This window comes from Morone saxatilis, unplaced genomic scaffold, assembly GCF_004916995.1.
Source record: "Morone saxatilis isolate NCDOM2014 unplaced genomic scaffold, NCSU_SB_2.0 Contig2, whole genome shotgun sequence".
NCBI classification, from domain to species: domain Eukaryota; kingdom Metazoa; phylum Chordata; class Actinopteri; family Moronidae; genus Morone; species Morone saxatilis.
In genome coordinates, this window is record NW_023339762.1 from 14867391 (window position 1) to 14891286 (window position 23896).

Here is a 23896-nt window from a genome sequence, read left to right on the forward strand (position 1 = left end):
GTTATGTCAAGCTAGTTTGTACACATATATTAATATTATTTCATCATATACACTGTATATACATATTGTATGTAGAGCAATCTGGGTAGTTTGTGTGGGTGATTAGTACGAATTGACAGAATATGTAGATCATTTCGATTTTCGAAGCAGATTGTTTGTGAATGTAACATAGCATCTATAAATCTTTCCGAGACTTCTACAATCCGAGGACACTGTAAAGGTGACACATAACAGTAATTATTACCCAGAAAAAAACCCTTGAAGTTGAGGTGCAGAAGAAGTGAATTGAAAAACACCATGTTGTACTATATGTATATATTTATATATTTTTTTTAATACATTAGTGGCTAATTTACTATGTCAATCTGAAAACAATAGAAAATCACAATAATGAATAATTATAAATAGCCTAAAACACTGAAATAAGTTAGCATATCATTTTGTACATTTTCAACAACAAAATACAGAATTTCTGAAAACTTATTTGATAACTTCACTACTTCATGATAAAGAAATAAATATTGCCTTTGACAGTGGAATTGCAGCCAGCACTAGTCACTTTCTCATCCAGCAGCCAAAGTAATGTGTGGCCACAGGTTAGCAGAAGTTCTCTAAACAATAACACTACACAATACACTCATCCATGTTGTATACATCTGGGCACACAGTCAAATACTATGTAGTGCACACTGAGTAATGTAGTACATATACACCACATATTCATTTTATGTCACACTACAAGCACAAATAATATTCAGATTCCAACACAAAACAAAGCTGCTTTATATAATGTGAATACATGAATAATTCATAAATGAAGCCCTCTAATTCTCCAATGGAATTACTTTGTGCATATTTTACTGTATGTCTTTCATAGCTATAATTTTCCAATATTTAATTATATTCAAGCAGTTAAAGCAGATCAGTAAACCATTCAGTATAGCAGCTCATGACAGATTCTGACATTGTTTTTTCTAGAATTTATTTGGCTATCTATGTCTGATCAATATTGATTCATCTCCAGGGTTCATGTATTCACAGAGTAATTTGAGCTGGCAAAGATATTATGACTTAACTTGGCAAGAGTAAGGCAAGTTTGGCAGTGAAGCAGCTGTATAAGCAGCAGGTTTATTCCTCCACTGCATGCATCTTGTTCTGAACAGTCATCTGTAGTACACCCTCTGTCCTTGATCAGCTCCTCCAAAAAAGAAAAGATAAAAGAAGGGAAATTAAATTACTCCCCTTTCAGCAAAAGCATTCCACACAACTGGAGCTTCACTGAAAATGCAAGTTTCATTATATAGATGAGGAGAGATCGTTAAGTCATTAACATGTTACCTGAACATTTGTTTCTCCTTGCATTTTAGGGGGGTGATATTTCCTGATGAATGACTGACAGAGCAGAGCAAAGGTCACTGGAGCTCCCTGGAGATCCTCTGAGACTGGCCTATTGACGACAGCCCAAACAAACGAGTTTACTAATGTTCCCCATGTTGCCAGCTAAGAAACAATCACCTTGTTCATCTGACGGTGGCGGTTAAATGAAAGCACAGCTTGATTTAACTGTTACAGCACTGTGTAAGCTAAAGGATTTGAGTGATAAATATGTTAAATAACCCTCTGCTTAAGTTTGTAGCAACATTTACAAAGCCAGAGGTGGCATCTTAATCCTCTAAAAGAATTGCCTTTCTCTTAGTCTGCAAAAAACTTTCTTCCACCTAATCCTCTACATTTTTTTCATGTGCTTGTCTATTTGAACAAAGAAGTAAAGTAAACCTAAATGTATTCTTTCTCTGGGCAACAGACCCTAAATTTCATTAATAGACGCAATAAGACAACAACATTGTAAAAATCTGAAACAGTGCTTTGCTTCCTCTGTGATTTCAACAGTCAGAAGAAGAGCTCCATTATCACATAGTGTAGATTAAAATCCATTAATTCAGCTTTGCACAACATTATCAGACTCTTGATGTACAGTCAAAAAATATATATCAAAATCTATGCACTTGTTAAAACATGGTGCTAATATTACAATGCAACCTGACTGTTCAGTCGGTCTATGTGACTGTGGAACAAGACGGGTCTGTGAGCATCACTGGCTGGCTAGCTAGTTAGCCACCCCCACTAGGACTTGTGAAGATTCTCAACTTCAAAAATGTTGATTTCTCGCTTTAAATGTTCTCAGAATTGAATTTAGTGTTGAAATAACACACAGAAACACACCTTTCCTCTGCTCACTTGTAAGCTGGCAAGTTCATACAAGTTAACAACCGATGCATCCTCGGTAAAATGGGCATGTTGAGAACTTCCAGGAATTAAGAACAGACAAGAACGCAGACTGAGGAAGGCCCCCCTGTGTTATGCTAGAAGCGGCTAATATAGCCTCGAGCAGAGATGAGGAGCGTGCTATTGAGGTCTGGCATGTAAGCTCAACTCTTTCTAACTACACACGCCCCAGATTTAAAAACATGTTCAAACATATAGTCCTCAGCCCAACTGACGCTGACTTGAGTGACATCACTTGAGGTAATTTACCAGATTTTGTCCAGCTCCCCCATCTTTCCCAAAGACCTGTAAGCAGACATTGATCTGTAAAATATGTGGAGTTCTGCTTTAAATCAATCCCAAATTTTTTACCTTCAGGTCAAATCCTACGCCATGAGTCTTGCACATCATCAAGAACACATTATAGTATAACACGGAAAGGTTAGAGTAAAACAAGTGGCTCCCAATGACTGCATAATAATGAACCTCAGGAGGTTGTAAAAAATAAAAGCAAGTAAGAGAAAGTGTATGATTGTTTGCATTAGTCTTTCTATTAACCTAAAACAAGACACAATCGTGTTATGCTCTAGTCTATCCGGGGCTAAAGCATAATAGGTGGTGGTGTGTGTAAAATGGGTAGAGATGGCTGAACCCCATACACATGTCCTTAGGGTCACTGTTGAATTTAGGGAGTGTGTGTGATTAGTAAACATGATGAGTGTGGGGCACATGTGGTAAACTGTTGGGCCTTTCTTAATTAACTGCGGGGAGGAACAATTAATGTTCAGAAGACATGCCAAATACAAGATGAGCTTAATTGTGGATGCCAATCAAAGAAACTACAGTTTTGGGACTGAGAATCTTTGCATTCAATTTGAGACAAAAGCACTACCGACTGCACAAAAGGACCACTCAACGCATAATACATATGGCCATAATAGAGGGGTACTGAGCATGTGACTGTCATAAGTAACACTAGAGAGGTTGATTACTTAAAAGTGGCAGGGCTCAAGAGGATAAAAATGTTCCTGGTTCTCAGGCGCCGTTGGGAGACAAAAAGAGCAGGCCTAAGCCCCTGTGAGCTCAGGAGATAGCCCATAACTCGCTGTGATGGCTGTGTGTTTGCAGTTGTCAAACCCAGGACCCTCACACAACAATAAAAGTGTCCAACAGGGATTTAATTGTGTCTATAATATGCAGGCCCCTAATGATGGCCACTGCTAAAACCATTACCCACTGCAGTGGCTCAACTGCTGTACTGAAGCACCAGGCCACCAACTAAATTAATGTTTGATAAAATAATACAAGTCGCGGATTAACAAGCGTAAACTCAGGCATACTGCTAATAAAAGAACTCTATTGTTTAAGGCCTGGCACCAGGTTGATGAGGTGTTCAAGCATGCATACACATGCATAATGAAAATGGTATGAATTATTAATGTGTTGATTATTTAGGCTCATCTATCAAAATGATAATGAATTCAGCACCTAAACACCAATTGAGCTCAGTGCGTAATTACAGTATTTAGTTGTATTTAACAAAAATGAAGAGCAAAACATTGATCTATCTGTGTGATTACTGTAGTGGTATAATAATATCATCTAAAGTCTCAGCTTGCATTAGAACTGGTGGTCTCTTTGTTGTTTTTTCCCTCAACAACAAAGAGAGAAAAACGTGGTAAAATATACAGCTACAAATACAGCATTAAAAATCAGCCTCCTCGTGTTTAAGAAAATTAACATTATAAAAACTGTTATTATGAGGAAATGTAAAAAGGTACTTTGGCTGCAATCTGGTGTTCACAGCATTTCTCTCCGATTGGCACGGGCACTTCTGAACAGCCTGCGTTCCTCCAGTCATCATCAGAAGCATCTGGGTCATGGCCAGCTGGTCACTGTATGTGAGGTCCAGATCAATAGCCCACACCTGCAAATAAGACATCATGAACTCTGTGTCACAGCAGAGAAAAACAGACACTATACACTTATTAATTCCAAATTAATCACAAAAATGGAACATCAAAGTATTTCACCCAGCAGTGCTTATAAAGAGAAGGGTCAGAACCTTTTAATCCTTACAATGTTATCCATGTTGAGAGGCAGGGGAAAGGAAAAACACGGTGAATGGTGTATGCTCGACAGATTTAGGTAATTCAGTTGTGGAATGGCACATGCACAAAGTAGATCCTTCCCTACAAATTTGAATTCAGTCTGCCCTGGGCTAGTTTGTTTGGCTCAGGTCTGATGAGAAGCTAAGTTCAGATATGTATGGTAAATGGCATCATTATAAGTATATTAAGGGGTCAGGTATGGTCATAGCCTTCTGCTTAAACAGGGCTAATTTTCCCAATAATAACCTAATAGCTATGCCCTCTCTTCAAAAGTGGCAAATAAATCACCAGTGAAGGAGTTGTTAATAACTAAGTGGCAGTCGACTGCCTCCTTTTGCTGTTCCTATTTGTCAAAGTAAACGCTCCTGCCAGTGAATGCAAATCGCTGCCTGTCTGAACCCCGCAGTCTCTGTAACCAGAGCACTTTATCTCCACTAACACATTTCGTATAGGCTATTTTATTTTTTATTCAATTCACATATATTTTATTGAATGTAGGCCATAGGCTAGGGCTGCAACTAACAGTTATTTTCATTAGAAATTAATTTCTTGACTAATCATTGTTTTTAACAAAATGTCAAAACTGCACATCAAACCCAAAGATAAAAGCTAAATATTCATCTAAAGTGATATAAGACTAAGAAAATCTGAGAAATCTTCACATTTGAGAAATCAGAAAAAGTTTGGCACTTATGTTTGAAAAATAATCAAAATGATTAATCAATTGTCAATTGTTGCCAATTAGTTTTTTGTCAGTCGAATAATTGATTAATAGCTCAATAGATCAAAACATACTGAACGAATTTTAAAGAGGCTGTCATATAAAACTTCAAAAGACCAGAAGAACCAGTTGAAGAAATACCCCAAATAATATAATAAAATATTATAGTGACAAAAATTATTTTCTTTAGAATAATTTTAGACAACATGTGATCTAATTTATAAACCAGGAGCAATGCTTTGGACTACACTGTTGCAGCTGGTAATCTGTAGCTTTTGAATGAATTGTGATAGCATAAGTAAATGGATACATTACAAACATTTTTTTTGTAATGATCATTTCAATGATAAAAATACAGGCAAGGTGCAATTTAACATTTTTTGACTAAGCTTTAAAAGTGTTATAAACAGCACACATCAGAACAATCTAAACAACTGCAACTTTGTACATTCATGTTTAGCAACACCATGCACTTCCACCTTCACCGTAGCTACCACTGATGCTAGTCTCTATGCATCAGGTTGGTACCTGGGCCTGAGTGATGGACACACTCCACCGCGCCATTCACTCGACTCACTAAAAATCATACTCCAATGTTTCATTGTCGTTCTTAACAAAGCCGTGGGAAATGTAAGCCTGGATTGTACCTGTTTTCTATTGCCTTGCATTTTCATTAAAAACCCTGATGCTGCAGCTGGGGCCCCACCGTTCCACAATGTGTGGAAAGACTGCAAGGGCAAACATATGTGACCCACTTCTTCCCATCAAATAAAGTAGGCAGCTTTTAGCAACAGGTTTGAATCTAAATTGATGTTTAAATCCAGACACGTTTGCCCTCTGTCTGAGCTCTGTGTGTGGGGAGATGGTTAAGAATCTGTCTTTAATGTTCCTGCCTCTATTGAAGCACATGCTGTTTATAGTCTGTTCTTAATTATGCTGTCAGTGAATCCCATTCAATTTTGGGTCAACATTGAAACTGCAAATTAATTTTAAAGCTGTCATTATATCATTCTAAACAGTTTTTTTTTAAAAGGGCAGTTTTCATTCCTATGATGAATTTGAGAAATAGCACATTTTTTTATTTCAGTTTTTATTTGAATATATTAAATCCTAAAATGTAAGAACTCTTTTTACCTTAAAATTAATATTTATAATATATAACAAATATATTCATAACATATATATTTAATATATATATAAAAATATATGTATGAATGTATATAGATTATATTGCTATTATATTGCATTGTCTGAACACTGCTTTGCTCACACTGTGTGGTTACATCTAATCCATAAGATACTACCCTCTAGTGGCAATCATGCCCTTAGCTAGTGTCTGCTCCAAATCCATATTTTACACTGAGAATCCATGATGAATGCAAACCTAAATAAAAGTGCAAAAACAAAGAAGAGAAAAAAACAAAAACAAATAAAAGAGACTTTTTTGTGGAAGATGTTTTGTGATCTGATGTATTTTTAATGAAAGAAACAGAAAAAATTCATACCTTTCTGTAAAACTGTAAAGTAGCTGTAGTGCTTTCTCCACAGTTTTAGTAGGTTTAGTATTTTATAGAGCGTATTATAAACAAAGCATTTCATTTTACAGCTCTGGATCAATAAACAGTCAATGTGGCCACATGTTAGGAGCAGAGGTTAAACCATCATAAACCAGTCCATTTCCAATATCATAAATCAAGACCGTTTCAACAAAACTTAATCCAGACAAATGAGACGAGGCTTCGATGGCGCCTCGCTATAATATCGAGACAAATTTCAACAGACCACTTCAGGTAACCAACTAGGGGTTAAACACTGACAGGGCATCCCTGTGAAGCTGCCAAATCACTTTAGAGTGACCTATTGTCTGAAAGATAGGACCTTCTGAATTTCTCGGCATCGAAAGGTTAAAGGGCAAACCTTAAATGGTGGAATCAGTGTATCGACACAATAAGACCTGACAGTTTATTAGATGGCCTTGTGACACATTTGGTCCCTGCGCCCACTGTTTGCCTTGCCTGTTTTTCAAATCCCCAGGGAGCAGTAAGGGAGGCACCTATCTGCTCATATGGATCCCTGATCTAGCCTAAAAATTGATCTCCTTCACCAATATGGGTAATAGAGATCTTTGACACCACATGTTGCAACAGCCCAGACCATAATTATTGTGGTAGCATGAGCTAAGGCTTTCTCTTGCCCTGCCTGTGTCTCACCTTTTGCTACAGATCCACAGAGACATAACCCACTATAAGTTGCTGTAGACAGGCCTTGTTCATACACGTGCAGATGGAGTGCAAGGTCTCTGGGTGTACAAAGGTCTGAAGAACAGTGGAGCCTATAGCTTCCAGTTGACAGGAGCCGTGAAGCTGGTTTTCACAGGACAGCATGTTGACCTCACCCCTGGGCTCCAGCTGCAGATCTACTGTCAGACAGGTGACACTGTCTGACCGGGGGGTAGGACTCCACCACACCACCTGGACACACAGTGAGAGCAGAGAAATGGCTGCAGTACAGACAACAAAAAGTTACCAGTATCTGAAACTCTCCTAGCAGCTGTTTAATAACCATCAAGAGTAGCATGAAAATGATTAAATTTGTCAGTTCAGACAGACAACATCTGGGAACTAGGACGAACTGTTAGCATATTCCAAACGGCTGTATTTGCAGGTGAAAAGCATTCAGTGCCTGACAATAGGTATCTGACCTTGCCTGAGGAACGTCTTTAGGAAGCAGGCCCAGTTGGGATAGCAGGAGGTTTTAGCAGGCCGAGCGTAATGGGCAAGCCATTCTGGGATCTCATCTAAATATCTGAGCAGTACAGGCTCCTCCAGAAAGAATGTTAAGGTCCATACATTATCTACTGAAAATGAGTTTGTGACAGATCTGAGGACAGTATGTATGTTTGTTAACATACATACTGTTGAAGTCCTGGCTACTTTATTTTGTCCCATTATCAAAGCTTTCTAAGTGTCGACTACATTGTTGGAAATGCCCTTGTGTTATCCGGATGACTCCAGTGACTGCTTGTTATCCTTGAGACCTTTGGTGGCTGCTTCAATTTCTGTGCGAGTGTCTGACGGATACTGCGGGAGGGTCTATCTGTGAGTGACAGCCTATTATCAGAAGGCCTCAGGAGTCTAATGGCTTTAACTCACAGCCAGAGACAGCACCTGCCCTCAATAACAACTCTCTCTACTGGGCAGCTGATGAATGCCTAAGCTAACCCCATCTATCTGGGGATCAATCAGGGCTTGACTGGGATCGATATCACTCTTGTTTCTGTAACTAGGAAATGCCATAATGGTTTCACCACTTAATTATGCTGTTAATTTCTAACTTTTGTTTTAGGTGTCTCTTAAACAGTTTGGCAAATTGTGTACACTGTTTCCTGACAATGCTGTGATATAGTTAAAGTAAGAACTTTATTAAACCTTTAGCTCTCATGTTATACCATATAAATTGTATTATAAAACTACATTTTGCTTATGTTGACTGTATGAAGAATCCAAGTGCTGATATACAGGGTTTGTATGAAATAAGGTATGTGTATGACCATTACACAGGAATTTAATTTGATCATACAAAACAAAATATATGTGTATGTCTGAAAGATGACTAAATTCTGAATGGAAATAATTTCTTTGTTCCTTCATCGTTCTATCCAGAGCGTTACTTTGTTTTGAGTGTATGCTGTTTGGCTTCACTGGAGACAGGACTGGAGATTATGCTGTTGATATTCCAGTCATGTAACAGCCATCATCATATTCAAGTACTGTAAGAGGCGAGGTCAAATGCTACACAGTGATTCCCCCTATACAAACCATAAAGCACACAATGGTGCGGCAAAAAGTGTAAGGGAACGGTTGTCATTTTCAACGGAAGAGCAAGCTCACCCCAGGACTTTGCCTATGCAGTTCACAGAAACAGCAGGACAGGAGGAAAAGAAAGAGAGGTATTTTGCAATAAATTATTTGGACTTAAACTGCGTACAGTACCCTGTGATAGGATTCAAGCTTTGCTTGGTGTCCACATAAAGCCAAGCAATCTGGTCATAAATAAAATAGATGTTGCCCTGCCTCTTTGATTGCTATTTCATCTCTCCATTACATAGTGAAACAACTGAGAAGCTACAGCGAGTCTCGGAAATAGACGGATATAATCTGAGTAGTCACACATTTTATATGAATATTCATTTTCTGTAGTACCATCCCAATAAAGCTTCAAACCCTAATCTACAGCCCATGACTAATTTAATGTGTAATATTAAATTAAACATTTTGTTACTCTCTTATTCTCACATTATTTTCATCCCTGCTTAAATTTAACATCAGTGCAAGCACAGCAAAAGTTCCTCTGGTTAAAGATTTCACAAAAGCACTCCTAACATTCATTGAAATCAAGGAAAACACAAAACAAGCATCCATCAAACATGAGCCACAGAAATGTTCTAATGTCTTATTAAGGTAATTCAGGTTAATTATGTTAAGGCAGAACATTATATATTTAAAGTCCTCCATGTAATCACAGACTGCACAATATTTAGACAGAAAACATCTGTATAAAATGTCCCTGTACCTCTTCAGTGGTAGTGATTATCAAATGACCCATTTCGTTGACAAACTTAACCTAAATAAGGTGTAGCTCAAGATCTGTTTGTACACAGTGTGACAAAAAGAAATACTCCATCTGTTGACGCTATTAGGTGTAATTTTTACCCTCTTGTGCCTAATGATCCATATGCAAGCTGTGTGAGCGCTTAAGTGTGTGTGTGTGTGTGTGTGTGTGTGTGTGTGTGGCCCCCTTCAGGCATTGCATGGGTGCAGATCTACATGTCTTTAACCTCTCTCTGTGTAAATGCTAAAAGATGCCTGGGGGCTTTCTGCAGGCTGAAACATTGTGCTGGAGGCTGTGGGCCTCACAATATTCAGACCTCTGTGGAAGCTCCTTTAGTTTGGATGTGATTCCTCCTCCTTCACGTTGTATCTTTTTAGGCTTTCTTTTGCATAGCCAGAAGGGATCTAAATGTTGGTATTATTCTGAGAGACCACATGGCATTGTTGTGAGTCCAGCCTCTTCATGCTGAGCCCATCAGAACAAGCAATAATTAAAAAAAATGTGCACACACTCTGTGTAGACTATCGCTAGGAATACTCTGTAATCCTCCTCTACTTTTACTGTGATTATAAAGGATATGACACATTCCACTGAATTGTAAAACCTATTTGCATAATGTACACTTCAATCATCACTTATTTGTTTTTGTTTTTGGTAAACAATAATCTTAGTGGAGAACTGTTAAATTCTGAATTAATATTTAAAATGCTTAATTTCATAATTTGTGTTTAATTATTAATGAATTAAATTGCTACTCTTTTCATAAACATAGCTTTAAACATATATTGCCTAACTGCTTGCAAATATTCAGCGTTGTGAGTCTATATCCTATTCACTAGCTGTCATTGCTATTGCAATTAGGCCTACTTCTTTTCAGCAAAGTGCCACGTTAATGAGTGTTATATCTCAAAATATTCTGCCATGTTTTAACACCCATCTACAGTTTCTGCTGTGAGGAGAGGGAAGCGAGGAGATACACTGATATAAAATATTCATATGTTTCTATCTAATCAACAACAATGTTTTGTAATCTTTCAGCATATAGAGCCAAATTGCTATCTTCAATATACTCAAGTACAACAGCAGAAGGACGATGTAATACATTTAGGGGGCTAATACATTTTAGGAGAAAACAATGTCAAAACAAAAAAATCATGCAATGAGGAGCACAGGATGTGGGCTTTGCTTTGATTAAAAGAGCAAGGTGTAGAATAAAGGCCAGTTAAAGTGTTGTGTCCATATGGCCCAGAAGCCCCGAGGCTGTCGGCCTACACTGGGGGCCTCGGCACTCTTCCCTCTCCATGGGACCCCAGCTGGTGAAACAAACCCCATTTACTTTCCTGTGCTGCCTCAGCCACCATTATGGACCTTGGCTGTGGCTCAGCCATTCTCTGCCATAATTAACAGCCCCAATGCCACAACAATTACAGCCCCGCACCACACATACACTATGAATCAAAGAACGAGCTAATAGGAACAAAACAGAGTGAGCCACAAGAAGCTTGAGATGACTGCTGTTCTTTCAAATGGAATAAAAAATAAAATCATTGTGCTCCAAGCCCACAATCATTAGCCAGTAATTAGTTTACACAAAGCTTCCAGTTAAATGGCAAAATACGGTAATTAACACATGACAGAAAATCAAAGGCTACTTTGTAAACATATGAGAAATAAGAGCCAGGGGCTCAGATGCTGTGTACAGAATGCATCTGTACTAAATGAATGGTTTACCAATGATTAAATACATTTTATTTGTTTTTGAATAGGTCTGAGATTAAATCTGAATTTATTTTTTGAGGAAATAGAGGAAAGGATATTTATAGAAAAATACAAGGTTACACTTTCAACCCTACACACATCATTTATACTAAAATGTTCTCATTACAAATGGCCCGGACCCATCCACTGAGTGTTATAGACAGACAGAGACAGAAAGCTTAGTGTTGTAATGCCAGAGCAGCAGATCAAAGCATCTACCATCAGCTTCAGGATTAAAGTGTTTCGTGTCATTTGTAATTCAAATGAAATCGGGTATGAATCTGTGTGACAATCTAATCTGTAATCTGCACAATAGTTTTACAAAATTGGTACACATGTACAGACAGAGAAATGCTCTTTTCACCAGAATTTCTGTAATGTGATTTAATTGTCACTGCCAGGTGAGCTAGGGCATTACTACCATTAGACAGGCTTTTGTTCTTCCCAACACACCGACACTAGCTGATGTGTGTGCCTCAGAGAATGGATAATGGCTGTGTGTATAAACAGATTTTATGTATTGATTTAATGTTGTGTGGCTCTGGGGATGATGCTCAAAATACTGTACTACAGGGACCAGCATTGTGACATTAAGACAGCCTACTCTGGGCTAAATGATGTGATCTCTGACCCCACTGTGACCTAAGCTTTTGTTCCATCAATGACAGAAGTGAAACTAACAATTTTTTTAACTCTCTCATCTCAACAAGGAGCACAATCCCCATTTTAATATCTAGCTGTTATTGTAATGATATCTGTTAAGCATCTAGTTGTTACCATGTTAACTTTAAATGGCCGATCCCTCATTGGTATGACTGTAATAATAATAGCAATAAACTTTATTTGTATTGCACTTTCCTAAAACCAGTGCTTTGGAGGGAGCCATAAAAACAAGACATAATAGTAAAAAACACCAATTTAGGGAGAAGTAATAAGGGAAATAAAAAAAATAAAAACACAAACCTAAAATTCAACAAATTCAATAAAACATAAAAGTAAGTGTATAAAATGTGCCTTAAGAAGTGGTCCAAGTATAGTTTATGACAGAGAGGGAATGAAGTAATCCTCAAAGACACATCACAAGACCATGTTACGTTACGTATCTCAGCATCATAACAATCGTATTCCTGCGTGGTTATAGCAGATAAGAGTGCATACATCACAGTATGCTGTAAAATGATCACTATGCATACACATCTTGAGTTAGTGCTGCACATCGATGTTTTGAATCATGAGCTCGGCCGTGTTTCATGAAGCTAAACCAAGAGAGAAACACATGAATTAAAAATTAAATAAAGTAATTAATAAAGTGTGTGTTTTTTTTTCAGGCACTGATAAATTACTTCATGCTTGTATGTTTTCATGTCTCTAATCAGAAGTGAACAGTGTATGACTGTGACTTGTTCGTATCCAATCAAGAGCTCTCCATCACTCTATAGGTGGAACTCTATTGCAAAGAAAACTGTATAGATACGAACAATATATTATATTGCACATGGGGAACTTAGATTATACGATATCTTATCTAATAGAAAATCTTGTCCACCAGAAAGAGTGAGTGAGTGTTTATTGATTGATATGGGTAAAATAGATTTAATTTATTTAACTGTTGGCGAGTTGTACTGCTACTGAATGATGCCAATTGAGATTTTCACCTCAGTCAAACAAGACTTACATATAAACTTATATAAATTATAAATATAACATTTTCTTCTGTTTCTACAGTAGTCATTTTTCACAGCAACCATTTTGACACAAAACAGTAGGGTTAACACAGGCGTTACCAATAACTTTAATTAAGGCCTTGTTGCATTTAGTGTTGCAGAGCTTTTCTATGTGTCAACATGCACAATAGGAGCATACTAACTCTGTTTGACCCGAACGGAGTGGAACCTTAATTAGTATCAGTGTAACACCTGAGTTTATCTTACTATTTAAACGCAAAATGACTGCTGTGAATAAAGGCTATTATTGTCAAACTAGACAGGATAGTCTCTTTTAGAACACATCCTTAAGAGGGGTTGAGAGAAGAAGGTCAGAAATCAGTGATCTCCAAATAAGAGGATGATTTATTTCTGATGAGACAGAGAGGTGGTTATTGTGAGCAGTAACATTTTCCTCTGTGTACTGTTGAATTCATAGAGAAGATTGAAAAAAAGAAAAACAACTGAGAATAGGGACAGGAAAACACATGTCCAAAGAGAATCCTGTGCATTTTTTGAGGACACCTAAATCTGTCTACAATCACCAGACCACCCACCTGTCTCAGACATTAGTGCATGCAGAGCAAGATCACAATGGAAACAAGCAAGCATAATAAATTGCTAGGAATAAGTGACATTTAAACAGACAGTAGCTATTCACAGGCATATTAAACTGCTGTAAGGTCGTTATCTTTGCTTGATCTGGCGTTGGTTGGACTACTGTTTACAGTACTCCCTACACACCCACACACACACACATATACACTGTGTGTGTGTCTTTCTCTTTTTCTCTCACCACTGCTACAGTGTGATTAACACCGCTTCTCTTTAGACGAGAAAGCCCAAAAACTCTGGGGAAGAAATTAAGTTAGTAGCATGCATTAATGGGACATGAATGTGTATAGCTAGAGAGGGAGAGGATGAGAGAGCACAGTGCATCATGGGAAGCCCCCCAGCAGTCTAGGCCTATGTCAACATAACTAAGGGATGGCTCAGGGCTCACCTGAGCCAGAGCCTGAACTCTAAGCTTTATCAAAGAGGAACGTCTTAAGCCTGCTCTTAAATGTGGAGAGGGCATCTGCCTCCCAAACCAATCCCTTTTTCTATGAATTTCCTTAAAGCATGCTCGTAATCTAACTAATTGATGAGTCTCATCTGGCTTGATCGATAGATATAATTGGGTATCATCTGCATAAAAAATGAAAGTTAATTGAGTGATTCCGCATAATGTTGCCTGAAGAAATATAAGAAGAATAGAATTGGTCCAAGCACAGAACCTTGTGGAATGCCATGACTAACTTGGATGTGCATGGAGGATATATTGTTAACATGTACAAACTGATATCGATCTAAAAAATAGGACTTAAATCAGCTTAGTGTGCAGCAGCTCCCAGTTAACCAATCTTCGCCCCAGTTTCTGCAGCTGTATCTTCAGCCTCACCTGTACCGAGGTCATGATAATGACCAGGTGGGGTCACGTTACTTGAGCTAAGTCACACCAGGATTTGGTCTGGTTTTCAATTTTACTTACATTCAACTAATTAACTGTTCTATTTTCTAGATGTGTTTATATTTATTAAAGAAATCATATTATTTTCATAACCATTCATTTGAGTCACAGAAAACATTATTGTATTATAAACCAGAGAGCAAAACACAAGGCACAAAAAGGACAAGGTTATTTTTCTGTATAAGACATGGTTAGTTTGGTGAAAGAACAGAGATGTTCTTTCCAAAGTTGGCCAGATCCTTCTTTCTGCAGAAGTCTAGTATAACAAAGAAAGCGTTATTATGAGGAAAGGGCATAAAATTTATTTTCTCAAAAACATCTTCATCCTTATCTGTATCCAAGGAGAAGAAAGGCAGGTGTCCTCAGTGGTAGACGGTTGAAGTGACAATGTTTTTGTGTCTCTAACCAGGAGGTTTCCTTTTGTAATGGCACCATCAAGAGTCTAAAAGCATAACAGTATTATCATGTGACTAGTTTATATCCATTCAAGAATAGCCCATCCCTCTGAGTGTAACTCAGGTATTGCGGAAGTAAACTGTTTATTTAAAGTTATTGACCAAAGGAAAAAAAGAACAACTACAACAAGAGCTGGGCACTGGATTGACACTCATCAACCACTGCTAGGTCAACCACATGGGCCATTTCACGCACAATATCGGTCTGCTTCCCTTTGATCAGGTTCCTCATGCACTTCACATGTGTAGACAGTACTTTAGTTGTGTGGACAGGCACATGTTATGGGTCTGGAAAACTATTACTAAACTAGGGGGAAAATATTAATAAGTTTGTCTTCCAACGGTTGTTCCTTGACCTTAATTAGTAAGTGTGAAGTGAACCTATCATGACGTCACCCATTGATTTGTGGAGTTCCGAGGTTTGGCATGATGGCCATTGCCATGTTGTTTTTTTTGCAACCAGCAGCAGTGACGGACTACTTACTACTACCAAATAGACTACCAACTACTGCGAGTTGGGCTGCGCTTGGTTTCACCTCATCTGTAGCAGGAAACAATGGCAGCTTGCTTGGTCAAACACTTTCTTGTATTTCAGATAAACAGTAAACTAAAATGTTTCTGAAAAGATTTTAAGCAAAAAATAGGCAATGAGGTAACAGAATCTTGAATAATAGTTGATCAGCACTGCCTGGTTTGACAATTTTGATCTTTGTTTTATGTGTTGCGCTGGATGGACTCACTGAGAATTACTTGTCAATCCCAAGGTGATGGACTTATTGTCTGTTTTACTCTAAACTGGACCATAATTTACTAAATGAATATTGTGCTGTATGGAAGACTTATTAAGCGATTGATTGAGACCATAAACCCTTACTGAGGTAATAAATCAATTGAGAAGTAGGGTGATTTTCTATTACATTACATACAACAAAGCTTCTTATTGCTACCAATGGAGCTGCCCCCTGGTGGCCATTAAAAAGAATACATGTTTAAAGTACTTCCGCATTGGCCTCATTTCACAGACCCGGAAGCTCCGTCCTCTATTTATTATACAATCTATGCTGTGTACACACAACAGATCTATTATTGTAATAGCCAGCAGGGGTTTGACCTCTTCTGTATTCCAGCAGGTTGAATTGATAAAAGCTGCCTGTGGGAGGCCTCCCCTATCCTTCACATCTTTAATGTGTGCTAGCAATGAGCTCCTTGGGAATATAACTAATTACTTCACATCTGTATTTATTTGATCCACATGGAATTATCCCTTCTGTCACTGGCAGAATGTGCTGCCAGCCATGGGTAGCAGTGATTCATCTCAGCAACACGTCTGGCACAGTTTAACAACAAAACAGCAGGAAAATCAATACAAAGAAATGAAGAAGACCATGTCATGTTGCACATTCAATCTAATGCAAAAGGATGTAAAAAGATAAATAGAATGTCTGGATGTAAAAAGACAATATAACAACACCTTGATTTTATTGTATGAAGTTAATCAAAACAATTTAGAATTTTTAAAGTACTGCAGTTAGATGGAATGAACAGATAATTAAAGCAGCTAATACTGAATTTAATTATTTACTGAACGCCAGCTGGAAACCATTAAACTTATTTTCTTTATTTAAGTATAAGTTAATATAGTTATGGTGTGTTTACTTCCAAATGCACAGATGTTTAATTTCAAAAGTAGTAAAAGGGAATGAAAAATAATATCACAGACAGAGAGTGCAGCTCTTACAAGACAACTGTATAGTAACAATCTCCTCTAGTACCCTCTAGAGGAGAATTCACAAACTACAGATGCTTGGAGCACCTCTACAGTACAATACAATCAATTTCTCTACAGTAAATTCTAAGGATTCTGCAAAAAAGTCAGTCTTTAAAGTTTACACTTGCACTTGAATATGTTTAAACTTACCTGAAATAATGTATAGCCTCAGGTGTGAGGATAGTAGGAGTGTGAGGCCTGAGTTGTCCCTATATCAGCTCTGTCTGCAGCTCTATCACACTTCAGGAGCCTGGTCTAATAGTGCAAGATGTCGTCACCCAGATGTCACAACATTTTCATCAAATTTTATTTTAAAAAGGACTTCACAAATTACATGTTCACAGTGAAGACATAAAAAGTTATTGTGTGTATATATATATGGTGGTGGGGCGGCGAAAAGCTCCAACCTCTAATATCACACAGTCTGCTTATTTGGATGTTCTGTAGAGGACAATTCTTCTTAACTTCAGTCGCTGAGAGTATCCTGTCAAAACAAGGTCACAAAAATGTGCACACAAAGAGAGATTCATATCTTGTCTAATTAGCTTTATTCGAGATCTGTAGAACTATCCTCAGATGTCGCACTGCTAGGCTTGTGGGTGGGGTAGTTATGTCTAATCACACAGTAGTGCAATCTGATGATTAATTTAGCTTAATAATTAGCAGGTGCAATGTCTGTTGTGTGCTGGGAGTCCTATGCACCATGTCCAGCCACCACTGAGCTATATCCAGTGGTACCTCCAGGATTTTACTCAATGTCTGTCTGGATTTCTGCCTGAGAGAGAATCCTCAACTGAATCAAGGTAATTAAATGATTGGATTCATGCTAATTAACAACAATGGGGTTCAACTTTCTAATTATCCTTGCTCACACAGCACTCTCTGTAGCCACCCCAAGTGCAAATAAAGCATTCCATCTGCTAGTAATTAGGCTTAATAATTTTAGACAATCGCTCAATGATTTACAATGCACATGCCTGATTACAGTCTAAATGTGAGTGCCATGGTGAAATTAGAACAAGAATGGATCATAGCTTGCACTTTATGTCTAGTGCAAAAACACAGCAGCTTCTTCCTCTTTTGAGTGTTTTCTTTTTTTTTGCAAAGCAATAAAATAAGACCTTTGTGTCTCTTGCAAATATTCTGCATAATGGCTTTTCATTTGCTTAATCTGCAAATTAAATGGCGATTGAGACTAAATTGTTCAGTTCCCTGGCATGGGGACTGTCATCATCCTGTGAGTGCTTTCCTGCAGAGAGTCATTTGAACCAGACAGAGTGCCTCCACCAGGGCCACAGACTGGGGCAGCAGAGTGGTGAGATAGGGGATGACTGCTGCTAGATCAGATGTGTGTGTATGTGTGTGTGCAGCAGGCAGAGAAAGCTACCTAATGAAGGGATGTGGATAATGGTCCTCTTGGAGGACGGGGTGTGTTTCCAGTTGGCTGCCAGATGCTGGGGATAGAGAAAAGGCGTGATCAGACAGGGGAATGCTTGAGCGTACACACACACACACACACACGCACACACAAATCATCACATCACTGCATAGCTAAAACACATCAAGCCAATATCTCTCTGGGCTAACAGAAGCAAACCAAGCATAAAATACCACCTTAATTAAATTAAGCGTTTACTTTAGAAACATCTTCTCACAATTAATTCAATCAGCAAGGTACATGATGCTACTGCCAGGGGAAGATTAGCAGGCTTAATTAACAGGGTATGAATGTTTAAAGAGTGAGAACATACATTTAGTGCATGTATACACACAAAACGATGTTAAAACTAAATGAACTTGTAGGCACTAATTAATACTGTGTCAGTGCTTCTAAAGATGTTCAACCCAGATGACAGCACAGACATGACATCTACGCTGAATAGGAAAAGAAAATTACAGAGAATTATGCATCTAGGAAAATTGTGCTGTCATACTGCTCTGTTGAAGAGCTAAATAGAAGCACATTTTTATTTCTCAAGCTTAATATTGTAAGGTTCTGTAGGAAGTTGGTCTTCAAAGCTTGTCAAGGGCAGCAAGAAAATCTAGAATTTAATTATCTCGTTAATTCTAACTGCATTAAATTAAATTAGTTTTGCCATGGTTTATACTTTATTATAATATCCCACTCAAACCAATAGCTGTGTCCCACTCTACTACAAACCTTATTATTTTAAAACTAAATATCATCACAACACATTTTTTAATTTAAATATTTAAACAATCTACAATATTTATTATACATTTAGCTACTTTTACATGTACTGTAACTGACCATTAGAATGGATTAGGTACCTTTTTTGCCCGTGATCTTTAGCCCTCACAATCTCCATGTGTCTTCTTTTGCTGCCAATGTGGCCGCACTTTTATTTGTTCATCTGTCTCACTCTCTCTTTCCGCTGTTCCCCTCTGTTCATCCAACTCCTCTAATCTTTTATGTTTATCTTGCTTCTCTCTATTGTTCTACTATGTCTCACTGCTCCCCTCTGCTGTTCTGTGTTTCTGTTCATTTCAAACCAGAAGTACTAAAGCAGCACATTTTAATTAAAGTTACATACCATGATTAATGACCCGGCTTTCTTATTGACATGGCAGCACCCCATTTCTGTTCTTACTTTTACACTACTTTACTCAGTAGTAGAGACTCTAAAAGGATGTAACTCAAATGCATATTTTGAGTAGCCCACCATAAAACGCTGAATGGGAAACAGAATGTTATAGTAACCAGATGAAATGAAAAAAAATATTTTTTTGTCTTGTTTTCTATAGAGTCAACGGCTACATTTAAATAGCAAACATTTAACATTTAAAGACAATGCAGATAATTTAATTTGTATAATGTCTTATTCAATTGAATTTACAAGTCATAAATAAAAGTCTGACTTTAATTGTGAGAAATTGGGAAAAAAAGAGAAACAAAGCAATCTTTGAAAACGTAAGAGAGCAATATTAAGTAAAAGAGAAGGAGAAACAGAGAGAAAGCACACATTGGATATAAGCAACATCACCTGGGCTCTGCTACTGTAATCCTCCAGTTGTCTAAAACGCCGGGCCTGCAGGGCCTTCCTGACACAATGCATCTGAGTGTGCAATAACCATGAGATGGTGATGGTCCCTGCCGCCCACTTGTGCCGCCAGTGGCACAAGTAGGCTGTCCGGGCTAAGTAGCGCCTCCAGCAGGGCAGGATGTGGATGGCAGCTGCCTCAATGCCTCCCTCTCCCTTGTAGCGCTGACCTGGGCACAAGACCAGGCCCAATACCTCCTCCCAGTTTTCAAGCATTGAGAGGAGGCTGATAACTGGAGGAGTCTTTTTCCAACCATTACCAAAACCATTGTTAAACTCCATTAGCTGTTCCCTGCTCACTTTGGCTAGAGGCACAGCAAAGCTGAGCAGCTTTTCCGGGGCCTCCAGAGCATCTACCACACTGCTCCAGCACAAGTTAAAGCTCTGCTTGAAGTGACAGAAATCTGTCGCCATTGGGTTGATCTGTCCCTTTATGATAGTAAAGGGGTATTTACAGGTATATTCTACAGGACACAGGGAAACAAGTGTGAGGCAACCAAACTAGACTTTAATAATACAGTTAAAGGAATTGAAATTAAAATTTAATTTAACTGTTTGAAACTATTACAGCATTCTTACCTGAAGGCTTTTAAAGATAAGACCTTGCATTAAACCTCTGTGGTGTGCGCTCTTGGAGGTTGTGGAGGCACGCAGTTTATTGGTGGTCTACAGGGCTGTGCTTTATCTGCCTATTCTTTTGTGGGTGGATCCAAGTTCGGTCTCACATTAAAGCTGCTTGTGCCACCTGGACTTCAGGTGTATCAGACCTAAAGTCACAAACAGTGGCTACGTTTTGGAGTTACAATGTGGTAGCAAAACAGAAAAGAAAATGCAAGAAATTAGAAAATATTGCATCATCACAGTGGCAGGATTTTTGTTATCAGGTTTCAGTATTTCCAAGGGCTGAACTTCACTACCAAAGCATTGAAGCCTACATGGATCAGTCAACAATATTATTTTTTTCACATTCAAGATATATTAAAATATTTAACCTTAATGTATGAACCAAAAGAAGTTGGGATACTAAATCTGGCAAAATGTATTATCTTCTACCGACATTGTGTGAGATATGGCTTTTAATTGATAGTGACAGCTGAGGAGTGACATGAAAGGAGGCTGAGATGACATGTAGCAAAGGGCCACAGGTCAGAGCCAAACCCATGGCCGCTGCTGGACGCCAGCTCTACCTGGTGAGCTATGTGTGAGCCCCATCAAGGCCAATAATCGGTCTATTTCTATTTAGGAGAGCCACAAAAAAAACTGGCCCTGGCAAAATTGTAAATTGTCCTGTAACCTGTCTCTTGCAGCGATTAATCACAAAGATTAAAGATTAATCATAAAATACTATAACTCAGAGCAATTCAATTCTGCTAAAGTTTTTCATTACACACTATCATAATAAAATTAAAAGTAGATTCAATGGCCTATAAACAGATTCAAATGTCTCATTACTCAGAAAACACAAAGTTTGTGCTGCTGATCCTCCAGACTTGTCACCTAATGTCCTCTCCTTCGTTCTCCTCAGACCACTGAGCTCTCTGACAGACCACAGGTAGTAGCCAGGTGCTGGGAGATTCTCCCCTCAAAGGCACACATCTGTTTCAGATGGGGTTGGGAAAAGGTGGCACCTTTTGTAAAATTGCTAAAATGCAAAAGCTCATTCCCTGGCATGGGTACGGAGTGGAGAAGAGCTGGCCTGAGTTGCAGGAGGAGGCAGCAGGCAGAGAGCCAGTGGTTAGCAGTTGGGGAAGCTACGGCTGTCTTATTGGCATGCTGGACCAGGTACCCACTTCTGTCCTGAGACAGCTGTAAACCACTAGCCCATAGCACAGCAATCAGGCGCTTGTTTCTTTAGAAGAATGCTGATGTGCTGCAATCTGCTGCTTTCCGCTTTCTGCAGCCAGCACTTCCATCTCTCCTATATCAGAGTGACAGTCTTGGCCGCTATTTCTCATGTCAGGTATGGATTCCCAAAAACATATTGGAAAAGAAAATGTGTGAAATATATCTAAAACTAATGCCGACCTTTGCAAAGATTAATTTGTTTCCTGTGATAAGTGCTGGCTGTCATCACTAAGCCAAGTGACCTTTATGTCACTGTCTCTCTGAGCATGAGACTTGAAGCATCTATTAATGCAGACCTGTACCATCACTCTTCACTCCAGCATAAAGTGTCTATTCTGGGGATTAAGGGAGTATCGGGACAAGGAACAACGATATCCATTTCATCTTAGTTGTAGCAGAAACTCTTGTAATGCTTCCTAATCAAATTTTTCCTGAGGCATGTGCTTTATGTTACGATTAATATCAACAAAGACTCAGGACACAGGAATTAATTTCTCACTGCAAGAAGCAAATAACTCGAGGACATGATACTATTTGGATTATTGTTTGTTATTATAGTTGATTATAGTCTTTTTTCTAGCAGTAAGACTTTGGTGTGATGAGAAAATCTGCTGCTTAACTAAGAAAGCCAAAATACCAGACCTGATTTTCGCAAGTTCTCCTGGGTGTCACTCCATGATTGTCATGAGGTCGACTCAACCTGACAACAAATTGTAGAATATAATTATGGGACAAAAAAAGACAACTATCACTTCTATTCCATAAATAGCTGAAAGGCTCCAGGACAGACCTGAATCAGGTAACAATTCCAAGTTCATAGTGTTTACGTTAAACCCACCTAGAGTACCACAGTGCATCACAGTAAGGTACTGTGATTTATATATAATTCTTATGAAAATCACAGTATGCTTTGAACATTATGTCTAGCATCAATACTTCTAACAATATTACCATGATACTGTTGTCCCAAACCCCATATTGTTTTGAAAGTACTGAAACAAACCTCTCTGCATAGTGCAGTTTCTATGCAAACATTTATTAATCTACATTTATTGCCAGATTACACCTAGTCTAGTCTTGCCTGTTTTAATGTGTAATACAATAGAATAGTCTAACTGGCCTACCTGCAGTATACAGTAGGCTATATATTTGACCCTTTATTACTTTGTCACTAAAAAGGACTATTCATTTCTGAACATAAATATGAATATTTGTTTCCCCTTTGTGGACACACATCTAGGAAACTGGTAGGTTTCCTGTGTAATGTCTCTTTTATGTTCACAATACCAATCACCAGAGTTCATGCAGTTCTAAACATATTTATTAAAAGTTCTAACAGTGAGAGAGTGAAGGAAAATATAATCTTCTGCATCTATTTACAATTAAAGAACATATTAGTTAACTGTCAGCTACATTTGTATGAAATATATTTTATATTATCTGTGTTAATTCTGCTTGAAACATCCTCCTCGCCTTGATACTACTCTCTTGCAATTGGCAATGTCTCAAGACTACATTGGAGTGATGGGAAATGATGTTCTTATTCCGGACAGATAACACCGGCCGATCAGGAGTGCCGAGGCCACACCATAGATTGTATAAGGGACTAATGTGGGACTACCAGCAAGAATTTAACTTTTAGTTAACGTTAATATTACTTGCATATTGATAGTTTATCTACATTTCTGTCGGGAGGCTTCCAAATAAAGAGAAGTGTTACATTTAACGTTAGTTATTGTCTGCACTGTGTTCATAATTTATAATGCTGAGCTAATCTAAAAAGCTAATTTAACGTTTGTTAATTTGCGGACGTTAGCTTTATACATTCTCTCGCTTGAAATAAATAAACTGCTCCCAACTTGTCTTCGTTTTTTAAGCACTGGGTATAATAGTGTGACTCAAACTTATGTCACAATATAATGAATGTTAACGTTATATCAGCTAACGTAAAAACTGTTATCAAACCACTTAACGGTAGCTAGGTAACGTTAGTTCTAAAGCTTAACTGCTCGTAACCATGACAACAAGATGCCAGAAAAAGAGCCTTTGGTACGAGTGTCTCTTTGCCCCGCGTGTGAACTGTCAGA

The 23896-nt window shown here is 38.2% G+C and overlaps 1 protein-coding gene across 1 annotated transcript; it reads right to left on the reverse strand.

Moving 5' to 3' along the window:
- Window positions 1-347: 347 nt before the first annotated feature.
- iqch (IQ motif containing H) lies at window positions 348-21176 on the reverse strand. Its single transcript, XM_035664870.1, is given in 11 exon segments — window positions 348-365; window positions 1339-1442; window positions 2613-2762; window positions 4049-4111; window positions 4114-4192; window positions 7308-7541; window positions 7543-7568; window positions 7799-7954; window positions 18290-18356; window positions 19908-20428; window positions 21152-21176. Coding segments are annotated over 11 exon segments (1443 nt in total).
- Between the last annotated feature and the right edge of the window lie 2720 nt (window positions 21177-23896).